The 26,643-nt window shown below is 42.9% G+C and overlaps 3 protein-coding genes across 4 annotated transcripts in view; 1 reads left to right on the top strand and 2 right to left on the bottom strand.

Moving 5' to 3' along the window:
* LOC133123803 (fucolectin-1-like) overlaps positions 1-25,620 on the top strand; it is a 125,245-nt gene extending 99,625 nt beyond the window's left edge. The window contains exons 3-6 of one of the 2 annotated variants that reach the window (XM_061234376.1): positions 23,242-23,366; positions 23,923-24,005; positions 24,578-24,872; positions 25,257-25,620. In XM_061234376.1, coding sequence (XP_061090360.1) covers positions 23,924-24,005; positions 24,578-24,872; positions 25,257-25,422 — 543 coding nt within the window. In that variant the 5' untranslated portion in view covers positions 23,242-23,366; position 23,923 and the 3' untranslated portion in view covers positions 25,423-25,620. Of the gene's footprint in view, positions 1-23,202; positions 23,367-23,922; positions 24,006-24,577; positions 24,873-25,256 lie in introns of those variants that run through there. The other variant, XM_061234385.1, reaches the window with a different exon arrangement.
* Positions 847-3,479, bottom strand: LOC133123825 (fucolectin-1-like). The gene is made up of 4 exons (XM_061234438.1): positions 3,277-3,479; positions 2,638-2,720; positions 1,774-2,068; positions 847-1,210 (listed from the first exon to the last, which is right to left on the bottom strand). The coding sequence occupies exons 2-4, from the start codon at positions 2,717-2,719 to the stop codon at positions 1,045-1,047; spliced, it is 543 nt and encodes a 180-aa protein (XP_061090422.1). The 5' UTR covers position 2,720; positions 3,277-3,479; the 3' UTR covers positions 847-1,044.
* On the bottom strand, positions 6,965-16,429 carry LOC133123798 (uncharacterized). Its single transcript, XM_061234362.1, has 5 exons — positions 16,381-16,429; positions 10,882-13,615; positions 10,034-10,179; positions 8,936-9,054; positions 6,965-7,209 (listed from the first exon to the last, which is right to left on the bottom strand). The coding sequence occupies exons 2-5, from the start codon at positions 13,607-13,609 to the stop codon at positions 7,077-7,079; spliced, it is 3,126 nt and encodes a 1,041-aa protein (XP_061090346.1). The 5' UTR covers positions 13,610-13,615; positions 16,381-16,429; the 3' UTR covers positions 6,965-7,076.
* Positions 25,621-26,643: the final 1,023 nt, after the last annotated feature.

The raw sequence follows: 26,643 nt of genomic DNA, 5'->3' as shown, positions 1-26,643 counted from the left end.
TTAGCCTGTAATTTGATATAATTACATTACATTACAGTCATTTAGCAACCTTATATCCTTCACAGGTGGAGGTTCGTGTAGGACTTTTGACTATATACTGTGTTATCTTCTACTTCCCTGTTTGCCACCTTCTGATCCTTGCCTGTCCTTGCCCATCTGCCAATATTTCTATTGGAAATACTTCCGAGTTCGCTACTGGTTCGATTGTTCTGAAGCCTGACATTTAGTAGGTGTTACTTCTGGCTTCATATTCAGTGCCAGGTGCTACCCAGTTTATTGTACTCTAAGGTGCAGGTGTGGGAGTCAAGCTTGTTCTCCATGACTATTGTAACCTGTCATTAGAGGACTCGAGGAGCTTAAACTAAGCCAGGAGGAATTTATGGCTAGCCAAAATAAACTGGAGGGATTTCCTGCCTTCACAAATCAGAAGGGTGCATTCTGATCACTTCATTCAAGGTATAATCTAGCCAGATCAGATTGATTAATACCAGTGTTGACAACTAACGTTAATGTTAGTATCCCGTTAGTAAAGCTGGGTAACATTAGTCGGCTGGTTAACGTTAGCTAGCGTTCACAAACTTACGTGAACGTTAGCAGAGAGAGATCCTTATCTCAAAGGAGCACACTAGCCACTCTGCTAGTAATCTTGATTTGTCTTTCATATGGCTAAACAGCTCTGTGCCTCTAATAAATGTGTTGTAAGATTAATCAGCTACATTTATGATATCTCCCCTTTATTTCTCTTCATGTGAAGAAAAACGGTTTCGAAATGTGCAAGCACTAATTCCTGATGATTTAACCCTGGGCACCCAAGAGTTTAATCCGCACACACAACATGCAAGTCAATGCTTTACATTCGATTTTATTTGATGCGCTACAAAGAAAATCAAACAGTAAATCGACTTAAAGAAAGAACAGGAGTAGAACTCCAGCAGGTGTTGCGTACATGAAAAGCAGGAAATAAAACTTGATCCCAAGATTGATTTCTTTACCCAATTTCTTACAGACTACACCGGGCTAAAGTGACCAGCCTTAAATGGGGTATCAGCCACAAAAGTCAGCGGGAGGAAGCAAAGCGTTCACTTCCACTTCACAGAGATGAAGGTAGTTCTCTCCTGGAAGGTGCACCGTCACGTAGCGTCCCAGCATTAGCCCGGGACAGGGAAAGGTTTTAGTCTCTCCTGCTGTCATAGTTTCAATCTTGCTGCACCTGCAAGAGGGAACAGAAAAAAGTTGCTAAGTGGCTTATTTTGAATAATAATTGTCTAATTAAGAGTCCTAACTATGAATATGATGCTGCCTCGGTTACAGTAGCTAGCGTGTGATGAGGGGGAAGCTTATTGTGCGGATGGGCTGGTAATGGAAATGATCTGTCAGTGTGAGCTGGTCTGTACTCTGGTCTGTACTGCAGAGTTAAAGTGTGGGCAGGTCTGTCCTCTGGTCTGTACTGCAGAGTTAAAGTGTGGGCAGGTCTGTACTCTGGTCTGTACTGCAGAGTTAAAGTGTGAGCAGGTCTGTACTTTGGTCTGTAGTGCAGAGTTAAAGTGTGAGCAGGTCTGTACTCTGGTCTGTACTGCAGAGTTAAAGTGTGGGCAGGTCTGTACTCTGTACAGAGGGGGCTGTTGGCAGCACTCTCTCTCTCTGAAGGACACACTTATCTGCTCTGCCCCAAATAGAAAGAGGGCATTGCAGAGGTGAGACAGACATTATGACCAGGCATTTCAAAAAAGTGTTTGTGAATATGAGGCTCTGCGTGTAAAGATGGCTACTGACCGTGCATTATTGATGCCGTTGTTCTCCAGGGAGTCGCCGATGAGTATCTGAGCTCCACTGATCCTGTCTCCACAGCAGTCTCCTCTGTTGGTGATGGTGACGGAGGTGATTAAGTAGGACCTCAGCAGGTCCACCCTCCACCAGGAGTTGGGGCTGAATGAGGTGTGGGCACAGGACGCATGGGAGAAATGAGCATCTCGGTTTCCATCAATGGCATTGGCTGCCTGGCTGAACGCTGCCCATTCGCCTGATATAAGACCTGATTGAGTGGCCTTGCCGCGTAAAGCCACGTTCTCTGCAGGGGGAAATGAACACAACTGAGCCAACATGGCTGTAAAATGCTGTTACTTTATTAGCACCCTGGACTAACTGTGTCCTGTGCAACTGCAGCAGTACTGTGAAATTACCCATCATGCCTTTGGGTGTTCAGCCAAATTCTCCACGGCAGAGGCTGTAAGTCACTGGCCATCGGATCACTTTGGCTCATTGGGTTTATGAGTTGGAGGGAAAGGTTTGTCAGGCATAATATGAGTCTGATATGTGAAGCTGGCTTTCATGCTTAAATGTTTAGTGAACCAATAACATGAAGTTAAATTCCACAAGGTCTGATATTACTTCAGTTAAATCATGTCAGTGGCAATAGTACCTGAATTGAATTGTACTTATATTCAAGTGGTAAAAACATTTGCCTTTGGTCAACACTTCCAAACACCAATTTTTTTATCTCACTCGGAACATTAATTTCAGACAACTGATCCAAATAGATATGGATAAAGATTGATGAAGATTTTTCAGCGAAACACCTGTACACTTTCATGCACAGGTGATTTCCATGGCAGTGCATTTGCATGGGGTGAAGTGTACCTTCTGTAAATCCTGGAGGAACTGAACATGACTTGACGGCTGAAAGTGCCACGATCTGAACAAGTAAGATTATCACCTTCATCCTGGAAAAGAGGAGAGAGATTATTGAGCAGAGACCAAGTACATTTTGGAAGTATTCTGGGGAAAATGTACATTTCACAAGTCAAATCTTCAAACAAATATTGAGTTGACATGTGGCTCTACATGGTGCATTCTCAATTTAATTTATTTTATTTAGTTAATTTGACGCAACAGATTTTTCTTCCAATGCAAAGCATTAAGAAGGTAATGTGTGCTAGCTAACTTAGCTTAGGTAACCAGATAGCCAGCATGAACCACCAATGATGAGACCCTTGAAGGAACATAACTCTTGAACATATAAAATATTTTTTTACAAAGAGATGAATTCAATGTCAAGATCACGGGTTACCCCATTTAGGGTTAAGCAATTTATAAACATAGGATACAACATTGCGTCATGGCTACATTTTCTCAGAGAAATAAACAGTGAAACTGAGCACAGCTAATGTTCAATTAAATGGTTGAAAGCTTTCAAAAGCTTCATCATTAATTTTGGTCAGATTGCTAATAGAGAGCTTTTCAGGTGGATCTGCAGGTAGATCTATTCTGTAAACTCACCTGTCAGTAAGGCAGCAGGTTCACAGGTAGATCGTTGGTAGTTATTTGGTCTCCAGTGCAGACGTACCCAGAATGAAGCCTCTTAAATACCCCAGAATGGGAGTGCACTCCCTACAGATCTGAAACTGAGGACAAATATTTGTGCAAGTGGGGTGTATGATGATCCATCAATGCAAAAAAAATGCATGAACAATGAGGCAACATCTTCATTTCATCCAGATTACCAAGGAAGTTTGTGCTGATGTGTTTATCAGGGGCCTAGTCAGAGCACCCGTCCCCCTCCCTCAGTGACCGATTTCCAGTCAGTTGAGCAAGGAAGGCCAATTTCATAACCAGTGTCAAACCTCTGGACACATTCAGCGCTTTTGCCCACGACGGAGAAATCAGCCTTCTTCTCAGCCGCCTTTAAACTACTAATCCCCTCTGCCAGAGGCCACAGATGAGGGCGACAGGCAACATTGGCTCAGATCTGTTGGCTGCCAGTCGGAGGGTTACTGGTTCCATCCCACCCTAGGTGTGTCGAAGTGTCCCTGAGGAAGTCACCTAACACTAAAATGCTCCTGATGAGCTGGTCGGTGCCTTGCATGGCAGCCAATCGCTGTTGTTGTGTGAGTGTGTGTGTGTGAATGAGGATCATCAGTTGTACAGCGCTTTGGATAAAGGTGCTATATAAACGCCGACCTTTTACCATGTGTGCAGAGAGGCCTCAGTGGAGACTGGCCAGTTGTCAAGGTAACGATGTCAGGAGAAGATACTCCCTTTATCCTTCACACAGGCTCACAAGTCTCCATGCTCAAGCAAAGCACATTCCGTGAACTATTTGGTGAGCAGGGAGCCGGCCTCCAAGGCCCCTCCGCTTGGCTGAGGCTAAAGGCAGCCGATGGCCAACAAGCTCCTTGTGTTGGCTGAGGCTAAAGGCAGCCGATGGCCAACAGGCTCCTCGTTGGCTGTATGGAGGTAAATCTTGGCACTGGCACCACTCTACTTCCAAAATGTGGCATTATTATTGTGAAAGATCATTGTCTCCTACAGACACCAGGCCTCTTGGGAGAGAATATTATCCGAGGCAGCTGATGGATGACACGTTAAAGACCGGACTAGCCCTCCACGCCAACCCAGTGGGCCAGCAAGCGTGCAGAGAAGCGCTGGCTATCTGCCTGCCTCCAGGTTTACCCAATCAGATGGTGAAGTGGGGTATGTGTGTGCACTGTACAATATTATTGCCCCACCTAAGCAGGAAGTAGTATTCATGGGAAGGGTTTGGGGGGGCGCTGGAGGACACTTGTACCTGGACCTGGTGGAGCCATTGTCTGATCAAGCCAAGCACGACTGTTCCCGACTAGTGGCCAGGGCTGTGGTCAACACTGAGGGTGGTAGGGTGCCAGAGAGGCTGAACACTCTGGGTACAGCACCAGTATGCCTGAAACGGCATCAAAAGGTTGCCTGCACACTTGAATAATGAAACTTTGTGATATCCAGGTGCTCATATTTTATTGTATTCTGCTACAACACATGAAAATAATGTCCAGCTGCAACAGGTTGTGCGACCTGAAACCCCAAGTGATGTCTACATCCCAGCGGGCCTGAGTGGAGCAGACCATACCCCAGAACAGACACAGCAGGTAAATGCTTTTCTATGCGAGCACAAAGAGGTGTTCTCCATGTCTGCCCATGACTGTGTACAGGCCGATGCTGTGTTTCACCCAATCTCCACAGGGCAGGCACCACTGACAAACCCAACCAAATCTCTACCAGGAGGTGCGTACATTGATCCAAGGCATGTTGGAGGCAGGAGTGATCTGCAAGACCACCAGCTCTTGGGCATCACCCATAGTCTCAGTGCCCAATAAAGATGGCACTTTAAGGTCTTGCATAGATTATCATAAACTCAACAGTGTAACCTCCAAATATGCCTTCCCCTGGCCCCGCGATAGAAGAGTCTTGCACTCTGCTCTCGAAGGGCAGGTTCTTTTCCACCCTCGACCTCACCAGTGGATACTATTGATATTCGTAGGATTGTACATTCAGAGTTCTTTAGAGTGTCTGTCATTTTGATCTATGAAAAATTGGCCGGCATTTCATTTTTGCTGGGTTAGGACTAGAAAGCTCAACGAAGTAAAATGTAGTATGTTTTCCACAAAATCCAAATGGCACCAACATTGAGGGAGGGACCCTCTGGAACCCAAAAAAACAAATCATGTATTGTAATCAAACATGTCCTTTTGGAGAGCTTCTAGAACAGCTTCATAAGGGGTACTTAACTCACCAGTAAATTCACTCAGAAACAGTCAAACCACTTATTTTCACCGTGCTAAGCATTGTGCATTTTTTATTAAAACCGCACCCATACCCAGCTGTGCTTTGTGTTATGGGCTAAGGATGAGTTAGCTGGAAAGCGACATGAATCAAGGATTGATCAGGGTTGAAAGAGTTGTTCAGCAGGTGTTCAGCCAACATTTTTATAACCTCCAGATCATTAACTCACCACTGTGTTCTGTACCAGAAATTCATTAGCTACCAGAAGACCGATAAACGTTTATTTACATTTAATTATTGGTAAACTGCTCTCTTACTTGGCCACCCTCCAAATATTCACTACTGTTTAAGATCACAGTCCTGTGTTCATATAAAAGTCCCTGGAATCAGAACAGTTTTTTGATTTAAAAAAGGCATTTGAGTGCTTTGCAGTGCTTTGTTGGAATGATCTTCAGTCAAAGCTCCAGCTTGACTGAAATGTTAACAGTCTTATGCAGGATGTGTGCTCCTGTTACTGATATGCAGTATACAAATGTCTATCTACGGATGTCCATCCAGGCTGTCTGAGAGCCTGATGAGTGTTTTTGTTTTCGCTGCCTGCCCTCATTTCACTACGTAGTATTCCTCTTGTCCTCCCTAGTTCCCTCCATGTGTTTCCTTCCCATCCCTGTCCTCTCTCCTCTCCCCAGGTCCCAGTCAGGTAGGAGGTTCGCCTCTCGCCAACATGAGCAGAATATCTCAAACCTCATCTTCCCTCCCAGATCCGCTGGTACTGTTGTATACTGAAGACCTATAACTTTTATTGCACTTCATTTTACTTCTTACTTACTACTTTATTTTGTATTGTATGCTTTGTTTACTGTGTTAACTGGTGGCCAGGGGCTTGTTTCACAAACGTTGCAATGTGCTAGCTGAGATCTGCCAGATTCCAGAGATTTCTCCTGTTGCAAGCGCGTCCATGTAGGCAATCAGTAAACCGGCTATCATTCTCATCTGCCTGCTTCCTTTTGGTTTTCCATTTGCGCACAGCATCAGCGCTCCTCAGCAAAATGGGTGTCACCGATATTTCAAAGGGTGGGAAAATAAGCCTAGACTTCATGGTAACGGTGTAATGGTGTTTTGTCATTTTTAATATCCAAATTAAGCCTAACAATGTCATCGAGATGCCATCCATCAAATAATATATTCACATCCCTGCAGACTTTTGCCTTGCATGTTTATTCCCATACATAATAGATACAGTAGATTCATTGATAAGAATAAGATTAGACTAGACAGATTTTGTTAAAACAAGCTAAGCAGTCTTACACAGACAGTAATTGGTAAATTAATTTATAATGATTTTTGAAATATTTTATAGCCTAAATAAAAAAAATTTTTTTTTAAAGATTCAATTAAAACATATCTCTAATGATTAAAAAATTATGTGACACAATCTATGCTGCACAATGCCGGATAACACAAATCATTTTTTTCTCAATTACTAATAACTAATATCTATAATTGACTGCTTTGGAAAGAAAAAAAATAAGGATTCAACAAGTTTAAATACATTGTTTCTTCACAAGAGAGTAGAAATTGCTGTCACGTTTCCCGCTGTCTCTATAGCCGTAGTGACACATCAGTCCATGCCTCGTTCGAAAGAGTTTTCCTGGAATGCCTGGATTGCTCTTCTGACTAGAAACAGAAAAACAGTTATTAAAAGTCAAATGTGAAACCGCTCCCACAATAAGTTATTGTGTGTGTGTAGTGTGTGAGTGGGGAGGGACCCCACAGGGTTTTGTGATGTGTCTAGTACCCTCTAGCTTACAGCTTGCTGCCACTGGCTTGCCCATATGGTGAACAGGGAAGCAGCCCTGTGTGTAAGTCTTCTCTTTTACATTACATTAATGGCATTTGATGCTCTTATCCAGAGTGACGTACAACAAAGTCCTGGTGAAGGTCATGTTTTGCAGACTCATTGAGAACATCACTGAGGATATTCTCCCAGCACCCCAGTGTGGTGTCAGAAAGAACAGAAGCACTGTGGACATGATCTTCACTGCACGCCAGCTGTAGGAAAAGTAACTGGAACAAAAAGAAGGTCTGTTCATGACCTTTGTGGACCTCTGAAAAGCCTGACGCTGTTCACCGTGACCTTCTCTGGAAAGTCCTCCTGCACCGTGGCTGCCCCAGGGAGTTTGTGAACATCTTGCAGCCGGTCCATGTGGGAATAAGTGCCACGGTGATGATAGGGAGACGAGTCAGAGCCGTTCAGTGTTGGCACCGGCGTTAGACAAGGTTGTGTGCTCTTTAACATCTTTCTCCTCTGTCACAACTCCTGCACAGGGACGGGGGGAGTAGGGATTGGGGGAACCTTGACTTCCGGCTGGACAGGAACCTCTTTGATATCAGGAGGTTTCATACGACCACAAAACTCATGCATGCATGCATATTTGAGCTATAATATGCTGATGACACCCCACTCTTACAGCAGCGGTGAGAGCATACAGCAGAATGGGGCTGTCTGTTAACATCCACAAAACAGAAGTCCTCTGCCCTTGGTCATGTGGTATCCCAATTGAACATCCCATCTTCCCCATCTCTGACTCTCCACACTTCAAATACCTTGGGGGCATCCTCTCACTGCAACATCTACCTGGACATCCAGAACCAGATCAAACAGGCCTCATCCTCCTTTGGACGCCTCAGGGATCAGATCAGCAACCTGTACCTTACCAGCAAAGTCGCAGTGTTTCAGGCCACAGGTCTGTACATATTACATGTGAAATGGCTTTAGCACATTTTGAAAGTGTCCTGCATCTCAGATCGTCCGACTAACAACAGCAGAAGTGTCAAAGCTACCATGGTGGACCACCAGCTGAGATGGTTTGGCCACCATCAGAATACCACAGCACCACCTGCCCCAGAGAATCCTTGACAGACACATGAGACTGGGTCATCTCTCTGCTGGTGGACAAAAGAAACGCTACAAAGACCAACTGAAGAGCTCCCTCCAGAAGTGTGGACTAGACGCTGATGCACTGGAGAAAATTACCTCTGACTGGACCAGTTGGTGTAGGTCATCTCATGACGGGGTAAAGGAAAACAGGCTGAAAAGTACTTGGTGAAGAAGCAAAGGAGGCTTTGAAACCATGGCTGCAACTGACAGAACACGGTAGGTTTTCATGTGCACTGTCTGTGGCAAGCAGTGTGCATCCCACATCAGACTTTACAGTCACAAGCCAACCCATAACAAGCAGTAGGGGTCAACCTCAGACACAACAGGTTACCTTAAGCAAGTAAGTAACTGCATGTGTGCGTGTGCATGTGGACTCCCTTCATACGTTTGCAGTTTGTGAAAGCTGCTGTGTTATCGTCCACCTGTGACTGAAACCAATATTAAAGCTGTACGAAGACTCACCTGCACACCAGGCATGTAATCCAGGGCCATGAAATAGCCTGGCCAATCTCTACAGTGTTGTGGTATATCCCTCCACTCAACCACTGCACTCCGCTGCTCCCACAGGGGTCCACCAGCACCTGCAGAAACAACCCTCTTACAGTCACACAGTGATGACATCAGACCTTATACAGTCACACAGTGATGACATCAGCCCCTCACTAACAGGCCTCATACAGTCTCACAGTGATGACATCAGGCCTCATACAGTCACACAGTGATGACATCGTAGACAATTGTAGACTATTTCCTTAGCGTCCCATCGACATTAGAAGTCACTGACTTAGGGCAGGCGTACTGTACATTATATGACTTGCGGGATACTGATTGTTCTTTTCAGATCGGGACCAAAGAATTTCTCAACATTGCTACTCTGTGGGTGTGAGATATCATTCTGATTTGATCCAACTGGCTGACAGGCTCTGGATTGTTTGTTTGACGTGGCTTGACTTGAATTTGTCAGGTGTGAGAGGCCCTGTGAGCAGATTCTGTGTTTTGATTCCCATTGCCGACTCCGTTTATGTTTTTCAGATCAGCTCCAGAGCCCATATAGTCTATGCCAGGGGTAACCAACTTCATTCATTAGCTAGAGATCCTGTTCAGCTGATATTAATTATGCCAAATTAGGGTTGAAATGAAAATCTACAGGATGGTAGATTGCCAGGAACAGGGTTGGTGACCACTGGTTTACGGTTGTCACGATCAGACCCCTCCAAGTGTGAGACGCCATCCAAGCTCCCGATTTTATAACCCCTGAGAAAATCTGAAATGTACATGCGCCCTTAACCTGACTTAACAAGCTTTTGGAAACTAGCCAATCTAGTCTGCAACAAGACCAACACTAGTGAGGTGAAAATATTTATTGTAGTTGAATTTCTTATTGTTTTTGTTATTGTTATCATTATCATGGCTGCTGATGATGACCAAAACAGAGTAACAATCAAGAGAAAAAGCACATACATTCACAAACATACGCACACACAAATACATACACATAAACTCACACACACATACACACACTCACACATACATACACTCACATATACGCTCACAACATACCTGAAAACTGGTAGCCCTCCTCTCCTTCCAATCATATTCATAATTGCAGGTGTTGACACTATGGATCCAGATCCATCCTCCATGCCATCCACCATCTGGGCCTCTAGCTCGACAAACATGGTGTTCGGTTCGAGATTTCACAGTATCTGTCAAAGGACAGCAAACGGAGAACTCTCACTCATTTCTATCAAGCTGATGAGCTGTCATTGAGGATTTACATTCATGCTTAGTGCTGCCTGTGATCTCATCAATATAGTGCACAGGGCTTCATGGTCCTGAAGGGCAGATTGTCTGCTCTCCTCTTACCTAGGAGCCCATCAAGTACATTCATTTGTCTGTTAATTACCAACATGAAGATAAAAGTGGGTCCACATTTGGATTTCAGGGCCAAGATTAGGTAACCGGGCCATTGACTTCAAAAGGGTCTTACTTTACATAATGTTGGCACTGAATAATGCTTGACCACCATGTGGAGTGTTTAACCTTCAAGTCTATGCTAATTATTATTTTCACTACAAACTTAGTGTAATGTGTTACTATAGGGGGGTGTCATTGAAGCATTCATAGAATCACAGGACTGTACGTATTAATTTACTTAAGGATTCATGAACATCTATAAAGGTGCTATGACTGTGCTAACTGTGGTTTTATGAATGCATCATTGACACCCCCTATAGTAAAGAGTATCCAAGTAGGTTATAGGGAGAATTCATGAACATCTATTAGGTGCTATGACTTTGCTATAGTGAGGTCTTTGAATGCTTACTTGACAGCTCTTTGTAGTGAAATTTTACAACAATAATATCCTCAAAAACTCAACCCTGATGCACCCTGATTAAGATACGTACGTTGTGGAATACCATCATTCTGGGAACGAGGAACCCATCTCAGGTTCTGGTAGCGGCATCCCTGTGAGTGTGCATCATGTCCTTCCCACAGAACCCAAGGACTCACGCAGGAACAGCTCTGGACGTGGTTTGTGGTGGAACATTGTGCATTTACCCCACAGCGAAACACACTGCATCCGTCCACACATTCACCATTGCGGCAGACCTCACTTTGTCCACACGCACTGTCCTTGATACATCTGTCACAAGCTGGGGGAGTGAATGAAGGACAGGGCTGCTGGGTGCATCGGTAGGTGTCACTGGTCTGCCCTTTGGCGGAGGCCCAACCCCCATGACAGGAGGATGTACAGACTGTAGCTCCTTTCTCAGGTGTACACACGGTGCTCCCCCTCTCAGGATGAGCGTAGCAGACAGGAAGGACTCTCCATTTTCCTTTAGAGCACTGCTCCGTCTCTGGAAAGGGCTGGTAATCATTCTGGCATGATAGTGGGACCTCCTGCTGGTCTGTGCTATGATAGGGCTTCTCACAGTAACTGTTGGAGAGGAGCTCTGCCTTGAGTGGGCCACAGCCATTCCTGTTGAACAGGGTCCACTGCTGAGATATATACTCTTTAAACAAATTGATCACATATTCATTGGACCTCATATGTGCACGTCTGTGTACCATATTTTGTACAGCTTTAGGGCCAAGCTGCAGTTCTTCTGGAGTCACTGGCTTTTGTGACTTGTGTTTGATCAACAAATATTTCTGCCAGCCTAAGACAGCTTCCTGCTCCATAGCAAACATAATGCGAACAAAATAATCAATTCTCTCACTGTAGGATTTAGAGCATGCTGTTATAGGATTTGAATGATCAGCTGATTCTGTGAGTAGTAATTGCCGAAGAATGTCCAGGATATTTGCTTTATCTCCAAAGCCTTTTCCCTGCATCATCAGATCAAACTTGTGCAGCATGAAAGGGAATGTGGTGCCTTCAGTAAAAATGGTTTCGACCTCTAAGACATACTTATCCTGTGACATTCTTTCCTTTTTAAGAAAATTGTGCACTTTTGCCAAATATGTGAATTTCTCAATGACAGTATTGTATTTAATGAATATGTGTGTCCACTGGATGTCTTGCCGTAGGTTGTCCAGCTGGGCTCCTATATATTCTTTCATTTCCCGAAGATCAAAATAAATAGCAGTCAAGTCTGGCACAGGCTGGAAAGTGATACCAATGAGCTCACTCTCCACGGCTGCAAAGTCAATGTCATTCTGTACACTTCCCTCACAGGTTGGGCCATAGAACATTTTCTCACACTTACAGATTCCACCTGACGTGTCCTTAATTTGTCTACATTTACCATTGTTACAGTTCACATCAGAACAAGGACGGTTTTCAACAAGTTTCTGACTCCTTAAATATATTGTAAATGTTGTGTAGCCTGTGTATTGCACATGTCCAGATAGAATCATCATCGTCATTGGACATTCTAGTTTCACTAACTCATTATCGACTGTTTGATCATAATCTGAAGGCTCATGAATGTATTCTACATGCTTCATAGCGACACTTGAAAAAATAATGGGCCACTTGGAAATTTTGTTTGCACAGAGTTTTCCATTTCTATTCCATTCCTGTTTCATTGCGGTTTTAATGCCCCCTTTTACAGTGAACCCTTTCTCCCTGTGTAGGAGGTGTATCACTACTTTGTCTTGAGCGATAACTTTAATGGAGTTTCCATTAGTCCTCTCTTCTCCATCTTTTTTCTCATGTACAATGACTGTCCACTCAAACCAGTTGAACTTCTTGTCCAAATGCTTCTTGATCCTGTAGGCAAGATTTATATTATCTGGCAAAGGATTGGTCCCTATTTGCTGGACATCCTTCTCTGCCCACACCTCAAAGTTGTCTGTGCACTCAATCAAGACGTCCTGTATCTTTTCTTGGATGTTGGATAGCTGTGTGACTGCCTCTTTCGCTTTAAGCTTACCATCATATCCCTTTAAGGCATAATAATACAGATTCAGCTGCAGGCCAGTGACCATCAGGGAAGTAAAATATGAAGTGAATTGCACAAGGGTCTTAAAATCCCCTTTAGACTTTTGAGTGACAAGAACTAAAAGGTTCTGATTCAGGCTGGTTGGGTTGTTCTCAGTCAGGTATCTGTGAAAGTTAAAAACACTGCTCTCTGTTCCAGTTGTCTCGTAGAAAGTGACAAATCTTTCAGCCACTCTCATCTTCTCCTCTTTTGTCTTTGCTTCAGCAGCATGGTCTATGAACTCTCTCAGTTTAATCCAGGCATTCTTTATGTTGTTCTCGTCACGGGAGTAGGCGCTGGCATATGCTGCCCATTCAATTTCCTTTCCCAGAGTGTTTATTTGCAGTGCCATGGAGTCCAGTTTCCTGTTGACCTCTGAAAACTGGACCTTCATGAACTCTAACAATGGGTCCTCTTTTGGAATAAAAGCAAAGATTAAACCCACCACTGCTCCAAGAGGACCTAGATTAGCTGCAATCTTCCCAAGCTTGCCAAAGATGCCAATGGCTTTCTGGATAATCTTTCCCCCTTTTTCGGCTTTTGAAGCCCACTCTACCAGCTCATTCAGGATTTCTGACAATTCAACAGTGGTGCTGATACCCTTCTCCACTTGATCTACAACATCTGGGTCGAGATTGGCAGTTGAGAAGCTGCTGTACAGCAGGAGATAGAGCACAGCGAGGAAGACTTTTCCGGACTTCATCATTCTTTCCTGTATGACAAAAACAATCATTACATTACATTTGGCATTTGGCAGATCAACATGAACAACATCAATAAAAGACTCAAATAAATCCAAAACAAACACACTGCACTGGAGGTACATTTTTGTTCTTCAAGGATCAAATTTCCCAAATGTACCCTCAAAGTACAGTAATGTGGTCTTTGGGTACACATTGATATGTTTTCCAAGCAAAAAAGGTACAAATTAATTATATATTGCTCCCTGGGAGTACAATTTTAGGTGGCAAAAAAGGTTTGTCAAAAGTTTGGACAAACCTTTCCTTTTTCCTGCTTCTTCCTATAATCACAATAATACCTTGACGATATAATATAACGGATATATTCAATGAGGTCCATTGATTTTTGTCAACCCCCATAAACAAGTCAAACACATTCCAGAATTTCACATGCTACTTAGTATTCAAAGGCTGGCTGGCTCTTTATTTATAAGTATTCTGAATAATAATTAAATATTTCGAGAATATATGTAGATGCTCACGAACATGGAACATCTCAGAAATATTCAATCCAAAATATTGAGTGTATTTGAAATGTTACGCAGGTGAAAAAATGCTGTGTTGTTTTATGCAAGCCTAACAAATTATAAATAAATTGACTATTCGCTAAATTAGTCATCACTTCAATAACATGCCGGTAGTCTGTTCTTTGATGAGTTGGAGTTATACTGAATTACACATATCTTACACATGGATGGGGGTAACAAATTTCTCTGCAAGTACGTTACAAATGGTTGTAGTTGGGCATGTTCGTGAGAGCCAATACAATGCATAGATAATAAAATTTCTACAAGTACTTTTTTAGAAGTATACAAAGGTGAAACAAACAACAATGATATTATATGAGTGTCTCTCCAAGCACATTTTTAGAATGAGAAACTATTATGCATTTGGTCTGCTGGAAAAGGACATTGACATTACCTTATTTCTTGTAGTATGTGGATTTCCAAAATGCAGAGAAGGTGAGGTCCCCCCACACTTGTTTTACCACCCACATGTTGCAAAATAAGGAACCATTGTCGCTAAAGCAATGGCATCTAGTGATAGAACTGTGAGTTTTAATGCTTTCCAACAGTATATCCTGTTACCATAGTGATTGAAAATTGTGCCCTGAAAAAGGGAATGAATACCACCGGGGCAACCCGAGACCGGTGAGACTTCAGGGGTTACGAAAGATTACCCAGCCTCTGTATCATAACCAAATGGTCAGCTGTGTTAAAAGCTTCAGGTAGGTCTCAGAATACTGCAGCACAGTATTCATTTCAGTCAGGAGCATTGGTCATATCGTAGGAACCCTTGATTATAGCGGTAACAATGCTATGTATATTTCTAAAACCATTCTGAAACTCATTTAGCATTCCATGTTCTAATGAGAAAATATTTTCATTTTAAACTTAATCGTCTACAAATATGATGTTTCCATCAGATACCCAGGAAACTGGGCACTTGGGAATATGTCATTTAAACTCGACTTTGAGCAGTGCAAGATAGTATACTGGACGATTTTTCCAAACCTGCATAAATTCATATCACATTAATAACTTGAAAATCCAGATCAAATGGAAGTCACATAACGGAAGCCCCATAAATGACACATAGGCGAAAGCTTACCTTGATCTCAGCAGAGACTCTGATATCGATGTGTGGTCTGTGCTCATTATATAGGCGATATGTTGACCCATTGTGTATCTAAGCTTTGGCAGATAGATATAATATTTGTTCAGTTGAGCTTTGACTATGCATTATTCTTCAGAAAAGTAACCCGAGACAGGAGATCCGGGCTGGGAGCTGGTGAATGAGTTTATTATTTTGAGCCTTTAATCCAACCCTTACACAACCTGTGGCAAGGAGATATTTGTTTAAGTCTTCAATTGCACTTTGAGTTTATGCAAATTCAGACAAATAACAGGACATTTTTTGCATTAGAAATTGTGATTCATGGTGGTCCCTATGTTTAGGTAAAATGGACTGCCTTGAAACCCTCTTGATCAAGAGTTACCATGGTTAAATGGTACCATTTGATTTATGACCATTTGAATGTGTTATTTTGGTTGTAGGGGGCATTTTTCTAACAAAGATAACTTTTGACCAATAACACCTGTAAGGGTAATTTTCTTAATTGATTCTTAATTGACAAGGTGTGTTAACATAAAGACAATTACATGATTACAAATAACCTTTTAGTGATAATCCTTATTACTATTAGACCACTTTCTGAATTAAGTGCTTACTATGAGTCTTTCTCTGTCTCTCTCCAGCAGACAGACAGCCTTTGACCTTAAGGTCTCTGCTTCTCAGCTAGCACATTCTGGTCTTACAGCAAGGTCAACAAGGGGTATTCAGAAGACAAATTACTGATAAATGTTCGTGGCCAGCTTCATGTCTTTTTGTTTTGGTAAAGCCCCCCCTTCTGGAAAAGTGTGTATAAGAGTCGTATTATGTCTGATTCAAATCAGAAAGCCGGTAAGCTTTCTCACTTTCTGTCATTTCTTTGCAAATAAATACGAAAGTTAAACTCAAGTATAGCTATTAATGTTTTTTACTGGATCTGTTTCATCGGACAATTCTCACCTGTGATATCTTATTTGTGCATTTTTCCCTGCACACACCACATATACTATGGTTCATAATGTATAAAACAAAAATCCACAGACAATTTATTATAGGAATATTAGTTCTGATATTAGTCCTTAATAGTCAGCTAATGTAATGAACAAGAACAAGAGACAATTGATACCTGATTGTGTAGGCTGCAGTTCCTTCATTTTTGGCAAAACATAATAACATAGCAGCATTTTTTACTCATCTGTCCATATAACATAATCCAAAAAGGCCTGGGGATCATCCAGGCACTCTGTTTGCGAATGTGAACTGAGCATTTAGGTTTCTTTCGGTCTTTTGCTTCTCTCCCATGAAGACCATTTTGCCCAGTCTATTTCTAATTGTGGAGTCAAGAACACTGGCCTTAGCTGAGGCTACAGAGGCCTGCAGGTCTTTGCATGTTCTTCTGGGATCTTGTGTGACTTCCTGGATGAGTCATCGCTGGGTCCATTTGTCTGGCCAGCCACTTGCCACAGATAATGACTCTCACCAGGAAGTTCACTGGACAAAGACGTTCAACATACAGCACACCAACCAGGACAAACAGAGAATGTTTGCCTCTGAAACATTCTGAAGAATTGACATGCCCCCATCTCAGATGGCATCACATGCCATATCTATCAGGTGATCTCCCTTTATTCAAGGTGTGAATCCAACTGCCAAATGCCAATAATGTAACTGTATACTTCCTCCAATGAAAACCAGATCACCTAGCATAGAAGCATTTGCCAAAATGATGCATAAGGTCATATATCACAGAAGACCTTGCTAATGACAATTCTACATACATCACCTGTAGAAATGTTGGTGTTATTTGTAAACTGGTAATCTCGATTGGTAACTTGTCCTGTAGCCGTGTGGACAACGATTCAAAGTTTTCAGCTGGAATGACAGAGTGGAATAATAAGGCTTGAAAAGACTGAAAACTCTGCCGTACAGACCAGAGTACAGACCTGCCCACACTTTAACTCTGCAGTACAGACCAGAGTACAGACATTGACTGAAAAGTTAAACATTTGAGTATACAGGGTGGCCTCTCCCAGGGTGACTCAACCATTGCATTACATTACATGGCATTTAGCAGATGCTCTTATCCAGCGCGACGTACAACGAAGTGCAAATCAAACACAACTGTGAAGAGGACCTGAGAGGACAGTACAGTTCCGAGTCCAAGTGTAAACATACAGATAATCAGAACCCTTGAAGTGTACAATCAACTTCCAAACTAGCATACCACAGTTGGCAGCCAGAATACAACAATACAACAGCCAATAAAAAACAACAATATCTATACAAGTAACAATATCTATACAATCTATACATAAGTGCCATGACAGTCTAAGGCTAATCATGGTGGTGAGTTAGGGAGGGAGGGCGGCCTTTAGCGTAGTGGTTAAAGTACATGACTGGGACCGCAAGGTCGGTGGTTCTAATCCCAGTGTAGCCACAATAAGATCCGCAGAGCCTTTGGCCATTGAGCAAGGCCCTTAACCCTGCATTGCTCCAGGGGAGGATTGTCTCCTGCTTAGTCTAATCAACTGTACGCCGCTCTGGATAAGACCCAAAATGCCAATAATGTAATATACTGTATTCCAGCACATGGCACAATAGTGTGTAAGAAAGAAGTTGAAATTGTACAATTCTGGGCTGTAACATGAAGTAGGGATGTCTGTGGCTCAGTGGCTGTAGAACAGTTTAGCAGCAGCAAATATAGAGCTTGTGAATAGCATCACTGACTCCCCTGAATGAGTTCAGAAATAAATATCAAAGAACAGTGTCGTATCACATTCAAAACAAAAAGGTATGCAATTTATCACAACATTTCCTTAATAACGTTACATATTCACCTCACACAGGTTGCATGTGTTGTGGCTTTCTATTTCTCCATTCCCTATATAAAGGCAATGTGAGTGTCATTAATGATTACTAAATGTGCTATAAATCCTTTTGGCAGGCCTGCCACTCCCCACAGATAATGACTCTCACCAGGAAGTTTACTGAACAAGGCAGCATCAGTACACCAAAAAGGACTCAGCCAACACAAACGGAGAATGTTTGCCATCACATGCCATGTCTATCTGGTGACCTCCCTTTATTTATAGCGTTAAGGTGTGAATCCAACGGTATACTTCCTCCAGTGAAACCGGATCACCTAGCTTTGCAGCAGCAGTGAGAGGCCTGAGAAGCATTTGCTGAAATTATGCATAAGGCAGCAGTGAGAGGCCTGAGAAGCATTTGCTGAAATTATGCATAAGGCAGCACATCACAGATGACCTTGTGGAATGTGAACAGAGAATGTGGAATGAGGGTAAAGCTAGAAAAAAATATGGTGCAGAAAGATCTTCAAAGAAGGACTTGAAAATGAAAATGGACTATTTATATATTTATTAATTTACTGAAAAGATAGTCTTGCAGTTCTCTAACTCTCTTCAAAAAGCACAGCACTGTTATTTTACTAAATGTGTGCATATGCCCAGGCTTTTCTCAAATGTTTTATTGGCTCTAGCCAATTGATTTAATGATACAATTAAACACAATAATATCAGAAACATAGATCAAAAGAGACTGGAAGTTCTGATCGCCCGGATGTGACTGCATAAGCCTCTGAAAAGTGGCAGGGGCATTACTCAACCCAAACATCATTCTACTAAACTCATAGAGCCCTGTGGGCTTTGTAAAAGTCACTGTGGTGTGATGGCACCAGCCAGTATCCACTGGTGAGGTTGGAAAAGAACCTGCCCTTCGAGAGCAGAGTGCAAGACTCTTCTATCGCGGGGCCAGGGGAAGGCATATTTGGAGGTTACACTGTTGAGTTTACGATAATCTATGCAAGATCTTAAAGTGCCGTCTTTATTGGGCACTGAGACAATGGGTGATGCCCAAGAGCTGGTGGTCTTGCGGATCGCTCCTGCCTCCAACATGCCTTGGATCAACGTACGCACCTCCTGGTAGAGATTTGGTTGGGTTTGTCAGTGGTGCCTGCCCTGTGGAGATTGGGTGAAACACTGCATCGGCCTGTACACAGTCATGGGCAGACATGGAGAACACCTCTTTGTGCTCGCATAGAAAAGCATTTACCTGCTGTGTCTGTTCTGGGGTATGGTCTGCTCCACTCAGGCCCGCTGGGATGTAGACATCACTTGGGGTTTCAGGTCGCACCACCTGTTGCAGCTGGACACTCATGGTGTTCTGTGATTCCAAGATCAAGTCCACCCTCTCTGAGAAAAACATCAGTAGACATAATGTTAGCATAGCCACGTGGCTCAGCAGGGAGAACAACGTTAGACTAGTGAAGTTGGGAGTGAGCTGTTGTTTCTGGGTTTAAAGGCGCAGTATTGGTAATGTCACAGCATAAAAGTTAAACCGTGAATGTTATAAAATATGGTGCTAATAGTAGTAATAGCTGGATTATTGTTATTATTTCATTTTCTTGTTTTACTGAAATGGCTATGTCAGGATATGCGCATAGAGATTAATATCGGCTGAATGAAACTAATGACAGTATAAGCAACTGTGGTTTAGTTTCGTATAATAGTATATATTTAGCATTTTCCTAACAAAGATTACTTTTGACCAATAACACCACAGATATTACTATGGTTCATAATGTATAAAACAAAAATCCACAAGCAATTTATTATAGGAACATTAGTTCTAATATTAGTCCTTAATAGTCAGCTAATATAATGAACAAGAACAAGGGACAATTGATACCTGATTGTGTAGGCTGCACTTCCTTCATTTTTGGCAAAACATAATAACATAGCAGCATTTGTGACTCATCTGTCCATAGAACATAATCCAAAAAGGCCTGGGGTTTGAAACTCAGGACTTTTCTTTGGAGTGTAATAATGTGCTGGAGACCATTTCCACTTCTGACCAGAGTCTTGGGGTGTGAGTTGACCCCTTTAAGATCCAGTCATTATTTAAACGATTATGCATAAAGAAATCCTCAGGCCCAGACGGCATCTCTGCCTTTCTTCTGAAAACCTGTGCAGAAGAACTCACTCCAGCATGGTGTCCCATCTTCCAGAGGTCAGTGGACTCACATATTGTCCCTGCATTCTGGAAGAGATCTATAATTGTTCCAGTCCCAAAGAAACCTTGCCCAACTGAAAATAATGACTATAGACCTGTGGCTTTAACTAGTATTGTTATGAAATGCTTTGAAAGGTATATGGTATCTGTGTTGAAGGAGGAGGTGAAAGATCAACTAGACCCATTCCAGTTTGCCTATCGGCAGGGGTGGGGCACAGACGATGCCATTAACAGCATCACCCACTTTGTTATTAAACACTTAGAAGACCCCAAGTCATACTCACATTTACTATTTGTTGACTTCAGCTCCGCCTTTAACACGATGCAGACACATCTACTGGTCACGAAACTGAAACATATGAGTGTTAACCCCTTTGTAATTAAATGGTTTTTTTTCTTTCTTAACCAATCGAATTCAGCAAGTCAGAGTCAACAACACCCTTTCGGGAGCTAAATCGATGAGTACAGGTGCCCCTCAGGGCTGTGTCAGTTCACCGGTTCTTTTCACATTATACACAAATGACTGCAGGAACAGCTGCCCCAGGAATCTTATTTTTAAATTCTCAGACGATACTGCTATCCTTAGCCTGCTGCACAAGGACACACGTCCCACAGCTTACTTTGATGAGATAGAGAAGTTTGTGCATTGGTGTGACACTAATCACCTCATCCTTAATGTGAGGAAGACTCAGGAGATGATCTTAGACCCCAAGCTAGTGGGGGAGCATAGTTCTGTAGTGATTCATAATGAACCAATTACTCAGGTCTGCTCATACAAGTATCTGGGTGTTCATTTAGACAACACATTCAGCTGGAATACACATTTGGAGAGTCTGTGCTCACGTCTCCAGCAGAGACTCTACTTTCTTCGTAGACTTAGAGTACATGGCGTAGACAACAGGATTATGTTTATTTTTTATCAAGCTGTGCTAGAGAGCATGGTCAGGTATGGGATGTCAGCATGGCATGGCAACCTGACAGTAAAATTAAAATCTAAGCTGATGCGTCTAGTACAGACTGCCATGAAGGTCATGGGGAGGAAGGAACAGTCTGTCTCTAGTCAGACGCAGAGAATACTGTCTGACCCATCCCATGTCCTCCATAGTGAATATGAGCTCTTGCCTCAGGCAGACGGTATAAGGTACCTAGATGGAAGCTTAACCGGTTAAGATATTTGTTTGTGCCTACTTCCATCAGATTTTTAAATACTGTATAGTTTGTCAGATTGTGTCATGTGTGTTTGTTAGATAGTGTCATGTGTATTCAAGAGATGGTGCAATATATGGGATGGTGCAATATATTGCAATATAAGGGATGGTGCAATATATGGGATGGTGCAATATAAGGGATGGTATGTGTACTTTTTGTAATGTGTTGTCTGTTATCTTCTTTGTAGAGCCATTGATAAGCTGTATGTAGCCATGAGTCCAAGACAAATTTCCCTAAGGGGCTTTAATAAAGTGTATCGTATCGTACCTCTTTGTGCTCGCATAGAAAAGCATTTACCTGCTGTGTCTGTTCTGGGGTATGGTCTGCTCCACTCAGGCCTGCTGGGATGTAGACATCACTTGGGGTTTCAGGTCGCACAACCTGTTGCAGCTGGACATTATTTTCATGTGTTGTTGCAGAATACAATAAAATATGAGCACCTGGATATCACAAAGTGTCATTATTCAAGTGTGCAGGCAACCTTTTGATGCCGTTTCAGGTATACTGGCAATGTACCCAGAGTGTTCAGCCTCTCTGGCACCCTACCACCATCAGTGTTGACCACAGCCCTGGCCACTAGTCAGGAACAGTCTTGCTTGGCTTGATCAGACAATGGCTCCACCAGGTCCAGGTACAAGTGTCCTCCAGCACCCCCCCAAACCCTTCCCATGAATACTACTTCCTGCTTAGGTGGGGCAATAATATTGTACAGTGCACACACATACCCCACTTCACCATCTGATTGGGTAAACCTGGAGGCAGGCAGATAGCCAGCGCTTCTCTGCACGCTTGCTGGCCCACTGGGTTGGCGTGGAGGGCTAGTCCGGTCTTTAACGTGTCATCCTCCAGCTGCCTCGGATAATATTCTCTCCCAAGAGGCCTGGTGTCTGTAGGAGACAATGATCTTTCACAATAATAATGCCACATTTTGGAAGTAGAGTGGTGCCAGTGCCAAGATTTACCTCCATACAGCCAACGAGGAGCCTGTTGGCCATCGGCTGCCTTTAGCCTCAGCCAAGCGGAGGGGCCTTGGAGGCCGGCTCCCTGCTCACCAAATAGTTCACGGAATGTGCTTTGCTTGAGCATGGAGACTTGTGAGCCTGTGTGAAGGATAAAGGGAGTATCTTCTCCTGACATCGTTACCTTGACAACTGGCCAGTCTCCACTGAGGCCTCTCTGCACACATGGTAAAAGGTTGGCGTTTATATAGCACCTTTATCCAAAGCGCTGTACAACTGATGATCCTCATTCACACACATACACTCACACAACAACAGTGATTGGCTGCCATGCAAGGCACCGACCAGCTCATCAGGAGCATTTTAGTGTTAGGTGACTTCCTCAGGGACACTTCGACACACCTAGGGTGGGATGGAACCAGTAACCCTCCGACTGGCAGCCAACAGATCTTAGCCAATGTCGCCTGTCGCCCTCATCTGTGGCCTCTGGCAGAGGGGATTAGTAGTTTAAAGGCGGCTGAGAAGAAGGCTGATTTCTCCGTCGTGGGCAAAAGCGCTGAATGTGTCCAGAGGTTTGACACTGGTTATGAAATTGGCCTTCCTTTCTCAACTGACTGGAAATCGGTCACTGAGGGAGGGGGACGGGTGCTCTGACTAGGCCCCTGATAAACACATCAGCACAAACTTCCTTGGTAATCTGGATGAAATTAAGATGTTGCCTCATTGTTCATGCATTTTTTTTGCATTGATGGATCATCATACACCCCACTTGCACAAATATTTGTCCTCAGTTTCAGATCTGTAGGGAGTGCACTCCCATTCTGGGGTATTTAAGAGGCTTCATTCTGGGTACGTCTGCACTGGAGACCAAATAACTACCAACGATCTACCTGTGAACCTGCTGCCTTACTGACAGGTGAGTTTACAGAATAGATCTACCTGCAGATGCACCTGAAAAGCTCTCTATTAGCAATCTGACCAAAATTAATGATGAAGCTTTTGAAAGCTTTCAACCATTTAATTGAACATTAGCTGTGCTCAGTTTCACTGTTTATTTCTCTGAGAAAATGTAGCCACGACGCAATGTTGTGTCCTATGTTTATAAATTGCTTAACCCTAAATGGGGTAACCCGTGATCTTCACATTGAATTCATCTCTTTGTAAAAAAATATTTTATATGTTCAAGAGTTATGTTCCTTCAAGGGTCTCATCATTGGTGGTTCATGCTGGCTATCTGGTTACTTAAGCTAAGTTAGCTAGCACACATTACCTTCATAATGCTTTGCATTGGAAGAAAAATCTGTTGCGTCAAATTAACTAAATCAAATAAATTAAATTGAGGATGCACCATGTAGAGCCACATGTCAACTCAATATTTGTTTGAAGATTTGACTTGTGAAATGTACATTTTCCCCAGAATACTTCCAAAATGTACTTGGTCTCTGCTCAATAATCTCTCCCCTCTTTTCCAGGATGAAGGTGATAATCTTACTTGTTCAGATCGCGGCACTTTCAGCCGTCAAGCCAGGCTCAGTTCCTCCAGGATTTACAGAAGGTACACTTCACCCCATGCACATGCACTGCCATGGAAATCATCTGCACATGAAAGTGTACAGGTGTTTCGCTGAAAAATCTTCATCAATCTTTATCCATATCTATTTGGATCAGTTGTCTGAAATTAATGTTCCGAGTGAGATAAAAAAAATTGGTGTTTGGAAATGTTGACCAAAGGCAAATGTTTTTACCACTTGAATATAAGTACAATTCAATTCAGATACTATTGCCACTGACATGATTTAACTGAAGTAATATCAGACCTTGTGGAATTTAACTTCATGTTATTGGTTCACTAAACGTTTAAGCATGAAAGCCAGCTTCACATATCAGACTCATATTATGCCTGACAAACCTTTCCCTCCAACTCATAAACCCAATGAGCCAAAGTGATCCGATGGCCAGTGACTTACAGCCTCTGCCGTGGAGAATTTGGCTGAACACCCAAAGGCATGATGGGTAATTTCACAGTACTTCTGCAGTTGCACAGGACACAGGGTTTGTCCAGGGTGCTAATAAAGTAACAGAATTTTACAGCCATGTTGGCTCAGTTGTGTTCATTTCCCCCTGCAGAGAACGTGGCTTTACGCGGCAAGGCCACTCAATCAGGGCTTATATCAGGCGAATGGGCAGCGTTCAGCCAGGCAGCCAATGCCATTGATGGAAACCGAGATGCTCATTTCTCCCATGCGTCCTGTGCCCACACCTCATTCAGCCCCAACTCCTGGTGGAGGGTGGACCTGCTGAGGTCCTACTTAATCACCTCCGTCACCATCACCAACAGAGGAGACTGCTGTGGAGACAGGATCAGTGGAGCTCAGATCCTCATCGGCGACTCCCTGGAGAACAACGGCATCAATAATGCACGGTCAGTAGCCGTCTTTACACGCAGAGCCTCATATTCACAAACACTTTTTTGAAATGCCTGGTCATAATGTCTGTCTCACCTGCCCACACTTTAACTCTGCAGTACAGACCAGAGTACAGACCTGCCCACACTTTAACTCTGCAGTACAGACCAGAGGACAGACCTGCCCACACTTTAACTCTGCAGTACAGACCAGAGTACAGACCAGCTCACACTGACAGATCATTTCCATTACCAGCCCATCCGCACAATAAGCTTCCCCCTCATCACACGCTAGCTACTGTAACCGAGGCAGCATCATATTCATAGTTAGGACTCTTAATAATTAGACAATTATTATTCAAAATAAGCCACTTAGCAACTTTTTTCTGTTCCCTCTTGCAGGTGCAGCAAGATTGAAACTATGACAGCAGGAGAGACTAAAACCTTTCCCTGTCCCGGGCTAATGCTGGGACGCTACGTGACGGTGCACCTTCCAGGAGAGAACTACCTTCATCTCTGTGAAGTGGAAGTGAACGCTTTGCTTCCTCCCGCTGACTTTTGTGGCTGATACCCCATTTAAGGCTGGTCACTTTAGCCCGGTGTAGTCTGTAAGAAATTGGGTAAAGAAATCAATCTTGGGATCAAGTTTTATTTCCTGCTTTTCATGTACGCAACACCTGCTGGAGTTCTACTCCTGTTCTTTCTTTAAGTCGATTTACTGTTTGATTTTCTTTGTAGCGCATCAAATAAAATCGAATGTAAAGCATTGACTTGCATGTTGTGTGTGCGGATTAAACTCTTGGGTGCCCAGGGTTAAATCATCAGGAATTAGTGCTTGCACATTTCGAAACCGTTTTTCTCACATGAAGAGAGATAAAGGGGAGATATCATAAATGTAGCTGATTAATCTTACAACACATTTATTAGAGGCACAGAGCTGTTTAGCCATATGAAAGACAAATCAAGATTACTAGCAGAGTGGCTAGTGTGCTCCTTTGAGATAAGGATCTCTCTCTGCTAACGTTCACGTAAGTTTGTGAACGCTAGCTAACGTTAACCAGCCGACTAATGTTACCCAGCTTTACTAACATTAACGTTAGTTGTCAACACTGGTATTAATCAATCTGATCTGGCTAGATTATACCTTGAATGAAGTGATCAGAATGCACCCTTCTGATTTGTGAAGGCAGGAAATCCCTCCAGTTTATTTTGGCTAGCCATAAATTCCTCCTGGCTTAGTTTAAGCTCCTCGAATCCTCTAATGACAGGTTACAATAGTCATGGAGAACAAGCTTGACTCCCACACCTGCACCTTACAGTACAATAAACTGGGTAGCACCTGGCACTGAATATGAAGCCAGAAGTAACACCTACTAAATGTCAGGCTTCAGAACAATCGAACCAGTAGCGAACTCGAAGTGTTTCCAATAGAAATATTGGCAGATGGGCAAGGACAGGCAAGGATCAGAAGGTGGCAAACAGGGAAGTAGAAGATAACACAGTATATAGTCAAAAGTCCTACACGAACCTCCACCTGTGAAGGATATAAGGTTGCTAAATGACTGTAATGTAATGTAATTATATCAAATTACAGGCTAAAAGTGGTGCAACCACTTACTACATTTAAGGGGCCCATTACGTTTTATCATGGTTGTTTGATACATTTTCCATTAAATTAATTAAGTAATATATTTTTTTTTAATGTGTCCTGTGTTTTTTCAGGTTCCCTTTGTCTAATATGACTTTTGGACTAAAGATGTAAAATATGCAATAATGGAGGACAACCTGG

This window comes from Conger conger, chromosome 1 (genome assembly GCF_963514075.1).
Source record: "Conger conger chromosome 1, fConCon1.1, whole genome shotgun sequence".
NCBI classification, from domain to species: domain Eukaryota; kingdom Metazoa; phylum Chordata; class Actinopteri; order Anguilliformes; family Congridae; genus Conger; species Conger conger.
Note: the sequence above shows the minus strand (reverse complement) of the source record. Positions and strands in the feature narration are given on the sequence as shown.